Source organism: Microtus ochrogaster, chromosome 16 (assembly GCF_000317375.1).
Source record: "Microtus ochrogaster isolate Prairie Vole_2 chromosome 16, MicOch1.0, whole genome shotgun sequence".
Classification (NCBI taxonomy): Eukaryota; Metazoa; Chordata; class Mammalia; order Rodentia; family Cricetidae; genus Microtus; species Microtus ochrogaster.
Genome location: NC_022018.1, coordinates 616015 through 624839, shown reverse-complemented (window position 1 = coordinate 624839; position 8825 = coordinate 616015). Strand labels below are relative to the sequence as shown.

The window sequence follows — 8825 nt, the reverse complement described above, 5'->3', positions numbered from 1 at the left end:
TCTCTTATAATTATACATGCTTTCTTCCTGTGACCCAGTACCCACTGTAGATCTCTTATAATTATACATGCTTTCTTCCTGTGACCCAGTGACCACTGTAGATCTCTCTTATAATTAAGCCTACATAAAATTATATCTTCATGTTTGCTTGATACATTCTTTTTGATAGCAAAAAATTAAACATAGCCCGTGTATCCAGCAAGTAAAGAACTAAATCATGAATTCAGAACAGCATTGAAAATTAAACCAAAGAAGACATTACTTGGTGTGTGCATATGGTCAGAATAGCAGAAAATGCAGAAAAAAGGCCTCTGGGATGGAAAGCAAGAAACATAATCTATATTACTGAATTGTTTAAATTAGCAAGTCCTCTTTCTTATTCATCTTTTTTTGGAATACATTAAAACAGGTAAGGTCTTGTGCAATTTCTTTGTTTTGATTCTGATTCCTAATTTTTCATAACAACAGAACATGCCATTCGATCCTAAGGAGGTTAGACCTCGGGGTCAGGTGAGAATTCAATTACTGCTTCTTTTAGTTCTTTTTCCATAAGTGAGATAAGAAAGGGTGAGGACATAAGTTAAGATTAATTGTCCATAAAACATTTTAAATTTTACTATTTATACTTCACACCTGTTGTCTTTTGTTGTCTGCTTTGATTTGGTTTGAGATGGTCTCACTGTGTTGCACTGGCCGAGGATTTGAGATAGTGTGAAGGAATACCCGTTCTCTGATGAGGTGACTCACAGAACACAAATATAGGTAAAAGCTTGAGAGAAGCTATGACTAGACATCAACTACAGGGCCCTCAATTCTGCATTCTTGTCCATCAGAACTAGGATTTCACAATGGCTTAGATCTGTGCAGTGAAGCTGTATGAGGAAACACTGGGCTTCTGGGTGTAGTCTGAGCAGTGATGCCCACTGTGATGAAGAAACTTGATTTATGCGGGGAAAGGAGTAGCTATGCCATCGGATGTCTCCTTGGAAGCTAAATTAGATATGCAGAACCTTCTGCATGTATTACATCCCACTTACAGAGTGGCATTTATCATTATAGTATAATGTGTGATTGTCCGTATTAGTCTTTGCGGTTAGCCCAGTCTCTGTTCTAATCTCATAGTTTCCATTCCTTGAAAACTAGAGTATATTCTGTTGTATTTTCTCTTAGTTTTGATTTGTTGAAAATTAGAAGATATTTGAAGTTATGCATTTCTTTACATATACGGTAATATAAAACACACAAATTATGGATTCTTTGCATACTGTATTTTATATTGTTTGCTTTTATAATGTTGGCATGACATCCTCTCTATTTTCTGTGGTTTAAGTGTCATTTCCATCCTTCAGAAGAAGTAAAAGTAAGCACTAGAGAGAGCTGGTGGTTTCTCTGGCCACTCGCATTGGCTATATTGTAGCCCAAAGACTCTGACTCCAAATGTCATCATTTCTCCACCTCAGCCAAGTGTTTAATGTTAATATGATGGTGTTGCAACTGACTGCCGGTATTCATTTTATTTTTTAGGATATGGCTTTAGTTGCCCCTGAGGCGCCTTCTGAACAAGCCAGAAGAGTTTTTCAAACCTATGATCCAGAAGGTAAAACATCCTATATTGATACTCAGATTTTATTCAAAAGATGAGTTGGATTACTGAATGGAAGATGAATGTGTCAAATCTTAAAAAGAACTTAGAGGAAGTGATAAAATGAAAACAGAACACACAGGACTGTGGCTGCCGTCAGATTCTGCCACTGAACAATTGCGTTTCCTGGGACCCTGAGTTAAAGGTGATTTTCTCTTTGATACAGGATGTCAAAAGACAGGAGTCACCTAAGTAATATTTTTCTTATTTAACTGATCCAAATGAACACTGAATAAGCAGAGCAGGTGCAAGAGAGATGACTCAGCAGTTAGAGCACGGATTGCTCTTGCAGAAGATGTAGGCCTGGTTCCCAGTACATCTAACACTTCTGGCACACACACACACACACACACACTTGCAGTAAAAGGTAATTGAAAAAATCTTCATGTGGAAAAATATCATCCTTCTGACCATGTGTTTATTCTACCAAAATGAGTTCTGAAAACTTTACACGTGTATCATTTAACTGCCTACAGTTACTGTTACCTGAGGAGTCTCAGTGGCCTTTTGTTTCTGTGCTGAAGAAAACATTGTGCCTGAACCTGTATCTCCCTCCCTTAAAGACAACTTCAAATGAACTCCTTCAGTTCTGTTGTAAACCCACATAAAACCTAAGTTGTTAGGTCAGGGCATTCCTTCAGAGCACTGAAGAGCTTCAGTTGTTGTGTTCTCTGTCTTCTGCTTTAAGATCTTAGTTCTTGCAAATCTGCTCCGTTTCCTCTTAGCAAGGCTCCTCTCTCGGGCTCTGCTGGTACTGCCTCATCAGGAGCAGGTTGGTTTGTGAGTGAAAACACTGAAAACGAAAATCCGTTGCTGTTGGAGGCCGCTTGTTTGTTCCCAGCTGCTCAGACCTGAAATAACCACACAGAAACTATATTATTTGCAATACTGTTTGGCCAAAAGCTTAAGCATATTTCTGGCTAGCTCCTGTATCTCCATTAATCTGTGCATCGCCACCTGGCTGTGGCTTACTGGCAAAGTATGGCATGTCTCTGGCGGTGACTCCATGCCTTCTCCCTGACTTCGCCTCCTTTCTCCTGGCATTTAGTTTAGTTTTCCTTGCCTAGCTCTACTCTGCCCTGTCAACAGGCCAAGGCAGTTTCCTTATTCCCCAGTGGTATTCACAGATACAGAGGGGAATCCCACATCAATCCGTTTCAGTGCTTAAGCCTTAAGCTTGGTTACAAGAGCAGTGGTGAGAAAAGGAAACTCATCTTCATCATGGCGGATCCTGTATGGAAAGCATTACCTAGTAAAGGAAGAAGAACCTATTCAGTTTATATAGCCCTGCCAAACAAGCTAACACACATACAAATTTGAAGATGAAAACCTTTTTACTTAAAATGTTCTCCCTCTAGTAGAAATTTGAATTATATTACTTAACATGGATTATATTTTATTCCTCACAATTATACTCAAGTAAATGAATGAACTTTGTGCTGGCAGGCCAGCCACCACTGATAGCAGCACTTCTATGAGACCATATCTTGCACCTGCTTTCCTTAAAAATTTATTTTTATTTTGTATTTATGTGTCTGTGTGTATGCCAAGTGTATGTGAGAATACCACACACATTCAGGTATTCTCTGAGGCCAAAAGCGGGTTTCAGGTGCTCTGTAGCTAGAGTGACAAGTACTCGTGATTCACCCAGTAGGAGTCCTGGCAAAGGAGCAAGTCTTCTCACTACTCAGCTGCTCTCCAGCCACTACATATCCATCTTCTAAGTATAGCGGAGACTGCTGTGTGTGAGTAACATTACAGCTTAGAAAACGTTTTACCTCCACAAATATGCGAAAACAAACCGTGCTGCCATGCATGGGACTGAAGATAAGACTCAGGGAAGCATTTGCTATGCTGACACAAGGAACTGAACTCAGCTCCCCAGCACCCACATTAAAAACTAGCCATGGTGTGTGTGCTTGTGATCTCACTGCTAGGGATGCAGAGACAGGAAAATCCTGGAACCTAACAGTCTGGCCAGCCAGCCAAGCTGAATCATCAAGCTCTGGGTTCAGTGAGAGAACCTGCCTCAAAAATAAGGTGGAGAGGGGAGGAAGTGGAAAATTTTAATTAAAAATAAATAAATTAGCCGGGCGGTGGTGGCGCACGCCTTTAATCCCAGCACTCGGGAGGCAGAGGCAGACAGATCTCTGGGAGTTCGAGGCCAGCCTGGTCTACAAGAGCTAGTTCCAGGACAGGCACCAAAGCTACAGAGAAACCCTGTCTCGAAAAACCAAAATAAATAAATAAATAAATAGATAAATTTAAAAAATTAAAAAAAAATAATAAAATAAAAATAAGGTGGAGACACCCACCACTCACCTCTGACCTACACACATACGAATACATGCTCATACCCACCCCAACACCCACAAAAACTTTGCTATGAATCTAGAAGATAGATTATTAACATTTTTTGCCAAGTTGCTAAACTTTGTATGCATCACTTTCAAGGCTTCATATGTATTTTGTATGTCTAAGAGCCAAGAGTAGATTCTAGGTGTTCTAAACCACCTAATGTAGACCCTTCTAAATATTGCCAGTGTCTCTTTTACAGCTACAGTCATAGAAATGCTCCCACCATTCTAAAGTGGTTGACATTAGACCGCTGCTAATAATTTGGTATTGCCTTTCCTTTTGCTTGAATAATTAGAGCAATCTGTATTTCAGATTCTTCAGGATTATAGAAGCAACTACTTATTTTGATGTCAAGCAAACTTATAGGATCAAAAGTATATTTTTGAATTGTTAGTTTCTCATTTGGAAATGCTATCAAAATTTTAATCTTAGTGATGCTTTATTATACCACTTTAACTACTTGATAGGGTTTCAGGATTAAATCACAAATTAAGAAATAACAATAATAAAAACTGCTCAGAACATAATGAGAATGATTTACCAAGCAGCAAACCAATATGCATGAACTTTTAAGGAAGTCTATAGTATTTTGGTTTGTTTGTTTGTTTTCACTTTTTTGGTTTTTCAAGACAGGGTTTATCTCTGGCTATCCTGGGACTCAGTCTGTAGATCAGGCTGGCCTGGAATTCACAGAGATTTGCCTACCTCCGCTTCCCTGAGTGCTGGAATTAAAGGCATGCTCCACAACCGCCCAGCTGGAAGTCCAGTTTTATCTGCTGATCATGTTGTGGATCTGGGCTTTGCTTTCAGGCACATGCTATACTGGGATTCTACATTAGCAATACAATTGAAAGAATGGAGCTAGACTTCTGAAAGGGTCCTAACAGGGACAGCAGGGAATTTTATGTTAGTCTTGCTGAGATGCAAAATGTGAAGTAGACATCAGTGATAGCCAATAAGCACAGGGACTTTTTCAGATTATTCTTCCTGTTTGCTGGCAGCCAAAATCTGGTTCATGATTAGAGATTCTGAGCTTGGAGCTGTGACTTAACTAAACAAAATAACTTTTTCTTTTTTTTTTTAAAAAAAAAAAAAAAACAAGCTTATAAACTTGAATGTCTTTGAAGGTGCTCTCAGTTACTTGTCTTTTTTTTTTTTTCTGGTGTTTTGAGACCAGGTTTCTCTGTGTAACAGCCCTGGCTGTCCTAGAACTCCTCTCTAGATCAGGCTGGCCTCAAACTCACAGAGATCCTCCTGCTTCTGCCTCCTGAGTACTGGGATTAAAGGTGTGCACCACCACCGCCCTGCCAGTTACTTTATTCCTTAGACCTCACAGTATTTGTAGCTGGACAAGCTGTGGTTACACTAGTCCTTCACATTAAAATGTGAGCATTTTCAGTTATCACAAGTAGTCCAGGGCAGTCTGCCTTGAAAAGGGTGAAGTACTGCTCAGGATGATTACAATGCAAAGGGTCTTTATATAGCCTCTTTCCTGCCTAGTAGACTATTAAAATAGGTATCCAGAGTGAGCAGCTGCTCAATTTATCTGTAGTTTATTACATGAGTAGGACTTTTAGACAGGTTTCTTAGAAAATTGTCTAATTGTGAAAAAGACATTAACTGTCCTACAGGCATTTTTTTTTTAATCATTAATTTTGGCATTGCTAGAGTTTGGGTTGCTTTCTATATTCTTTTGTATATATACACTACCATTTTAGTTATTGACATTTAATTTCTTTAAATTTTGTTTAATTATCATCAATTATTTCAATATTTCTTGTTAAGATTTGTGTCCCAGGTTTAGGTCCATTCTAGAGAAGTGTCTGAGCTGCTGAGAAGAAATGTGTATTCTTTGGTGTTTGGTGGATATCTGTGGTGTCTGTTAAGACCATTTGATGTGTGATGTCGTTTAATTCTAATGTTTCTCTGTTTATTTATTTTTTTTTTTTTGTCCAGATGGCCTGTCTCTTGGAGAAAGTGGGGTATTGAAACCACATACTATTAGTGGATTAACGATAGCCTCTCTCTTTAATTCTAGAGGTGTGCTTTATGAAATTGGCTGTGCCAGTGTTTGGTGCATTTATGTTAAGGATAGTAATTGTGATGTCCTCTTGGTTGATTGTTCTCTTTGTTATAATCAAGTATCTTTTTTTGTTCTGTCTGTCTGATTAGTGTTAGTGTGAAGCCTGTTGTCAGATATTAGGTAGCAACGTCTCTTGCCTGGTCCCATTGATTGGGTACTTTTTTCCATCCTGTCACTCTAAGTGGTCCCTGTCTTAACATTAAGTTTTCTTGTAGACAACAGGTAGATGGATTTTTGTCTCTTGATCCAGTTAACCATAGTGTGTCTTTAGATTGGAGCTTTGAGGCTCTAATATTTTAAATTATTAATAAGACTTAATATTTAAGGTTATTAATGAAAAGTGTGTATAGAACACAGATATTGTGTTGTTGTGGTTTGTGTTTTTGTTGTTGGTTGTGCTCTCTTGGGTTTTTTTTTTAGTAATTATTAGTTAATTTTCTTTTTACAGTATCTTGTCTATGCTTATTCCTCTCTTCAGTCCAATGTATATCTTGTATTTTTTTAGGCTTGGTTTGATGGATATAAAATTTTTAGACTTTGGTATCATAAAGTATTTGGTATTTTTATTTCTCCTTCAACTCTGACAGGCAGCTTTGCTGAGTATGGTAGTTTAGGTTGGCAGTTCTGGTCCATTAGATCTTGAATTGCATTTCTCTAGGCTCCTCTGGCTTTCCAAGTTTCTTCTAAGGAATCAACTGTTCTAATAGGTTTTCCTTTTTATGTGATTGGCAATTTTTCTCTAGTGACTTTTAATGCTCGTCTTGTCTATTTGGTGTTTTATGTGCTTCTCGTATCTGTATGGGTTTGTCTTTTCTTAGTTTGGAGACATTTCCTTCTATAATGTTTTTGAAGATCCTGCCTGTGCAATTGACCTGGGATTTATCACTCTGTTCTGTTCCTTTGATTTAAAGGTTTAGTCCTTTGGTGGAATCCCACATTTTTTGTATGTTAGGTATGTGTGTGTTCTTTAATATTTCCTTATCTTTGCTTGTTTTGGTCTGGTTTCTCTACTTTATCTTTGGGTCCTGGTATTCTGCTATATTTGTTCTACTTCTAAGGCTTTCCCTTGTTCTAGTTATGTTATTGAACTTTGCAGATCCATCCTCACTTCAGCTTTTCTTTTTAATGTTTTTATCTCTTTATTGAAGTCAATTCTCAAATCCTATATTGTCTCCATTATTTCCATCAACCTTATATATTTGGATTGGGGAGATTAGTCAGGTGTTTGTTGTTTTAAGTTCGTTATCTCTTAAGTTCATTGAGCTGGGTTTGTTTTTTTGTTGCTGTTGTTTTGGTTTTGTGGGGAGGGGATGTTTGTTTTTGTTTTTATCTTCTTAAAATTCCTTGGAATCTTTATCGAAGTTTATGATTCTTCTTTGAAATCCTATGTTCTGAAGTTCATGTAGTTATTTCTCTTTGGAGAACATCTCTACAGGATTGCTGGATTTGGGGGACTAAGTCCTGTCTTCATCTTTCATAATTGTATTTTTGCAATGAGATCTTTGTATGTGAACTTCTTTTGTTAGTTTTGAGTCCGATATGGAAACAGTATGTTAGGACATAACACAGGATGTATAAGCCAGATTGGTCCTGAAGGTTGGATTTGTCTTAGGTAGAATGAAGTCAGGTGCCCTGGGAACTGGACTGGCACACAGGATGTGAGTTCTGGTCTAAGTCTTGAGTTGGGAGGCAGATTTGGGTTAGGAGAGATGCATGGAGCACCAAGGTACACGGAGCAGACCACGAGGTGCACTCACCTGGCTAGACCCTGCTTCAAGATGAACAGGTTAGATGTGAGCTGCAAGGAGCCTGCAGCTGATGGCAGGTGGTATGCTCCTACATGGAGCCTCAAGTTTGGGGTCAGCATATCCAGTGGTGTTCAGATGAGTCCTGGGCATTGAAACTGGGTTCTGGGCTAGACCTGTGGGTTGGGGAGATTGAGGCAGACTAATCTTGCTAGAGCCTGCCCTAAGATGTGGAGGACCCTGGCAGGGCAAAAAGTTTTCTATACTGTTTGTTTAACTAAACCATAAAATATTTTTTGTGAAATTGTCATTGTCATCACTTAGCTCTTCTGTGCATACAAGCTTTAGCTCTTTTGTGTGGGTGTCCTTGTTGCTATGTTGGCTTTAGTGTGAATTTTTTTATATTTAATTCTGTAGTTATTTGTTAGTGTCAAGCTTGTTTTAAGATTTTTTTTCTTGCTTTTACACCATCAGTTATCTAAATAGGACCGAATCACTACACTTTAATAAAATGAGACTGGAACAAGCAGAATTTGTTGTAAAGAATTCTTTACACTACATTTCTTCATGATAATTTATGCAATTGCTGAATTACGTTGTTGTTTTTTTACCTTCTTATGATTTTATATATACATACTGAGGGGTTTTTTTTTTTTTGAGCTCTACATATTTTTTCTTCTCCCATTCCCTGCCTCTCCCCTCCCCTTCAATCCTCTCGCAAGGTCCCCATGCTCCCAATTTACTCAAGAGATGTTGTCTTTTTCTACTTCTCATGTGGATTAGATCTGTGTATGTCTCTCTTAGAGTCTTCATTGTTGTCTAGGTTCTCTGGGATTGTGATTTGTAGGCTGGTTTTCTTTGCTTTATGTTTTAAAAACCACTTATGAGTGAGTACATGTGATAATTGTCTTTCTGTATCTGGGTTACCTCACTGAAACTGATGTTTTCTAGATCCATCCATTTGCCTGCAAATTTCAAGATGTCATTATCTTCTTCT

General features: G+C 38.2%; 1 protein-coding gene across 6 annotated transcripts in view; it reads left to right on the top strand.

Moving 5' to 3' along the window:
* Positions 1-8825, top strand: part of Mindy3 (MINDY lysine 48 deubiquitinase 3) — a 75346-nt gene that overhangs the window by 54006 nt on the left and 12515 nt on the right. For all 6 annotated transcript variants that reach the window (XM_026783087.1, XM_005354626.2, XM_026783089.1 and 3 more), the window contains one exon: positions 1525-1597. In XM_026783087.1, the coding sequence (XP_026638888.1) occupies positions 1525-1597 (73 nt within the window). The remainder of the gene's footprint in view (positions 1-1524; positions 1598-8825) is intronic.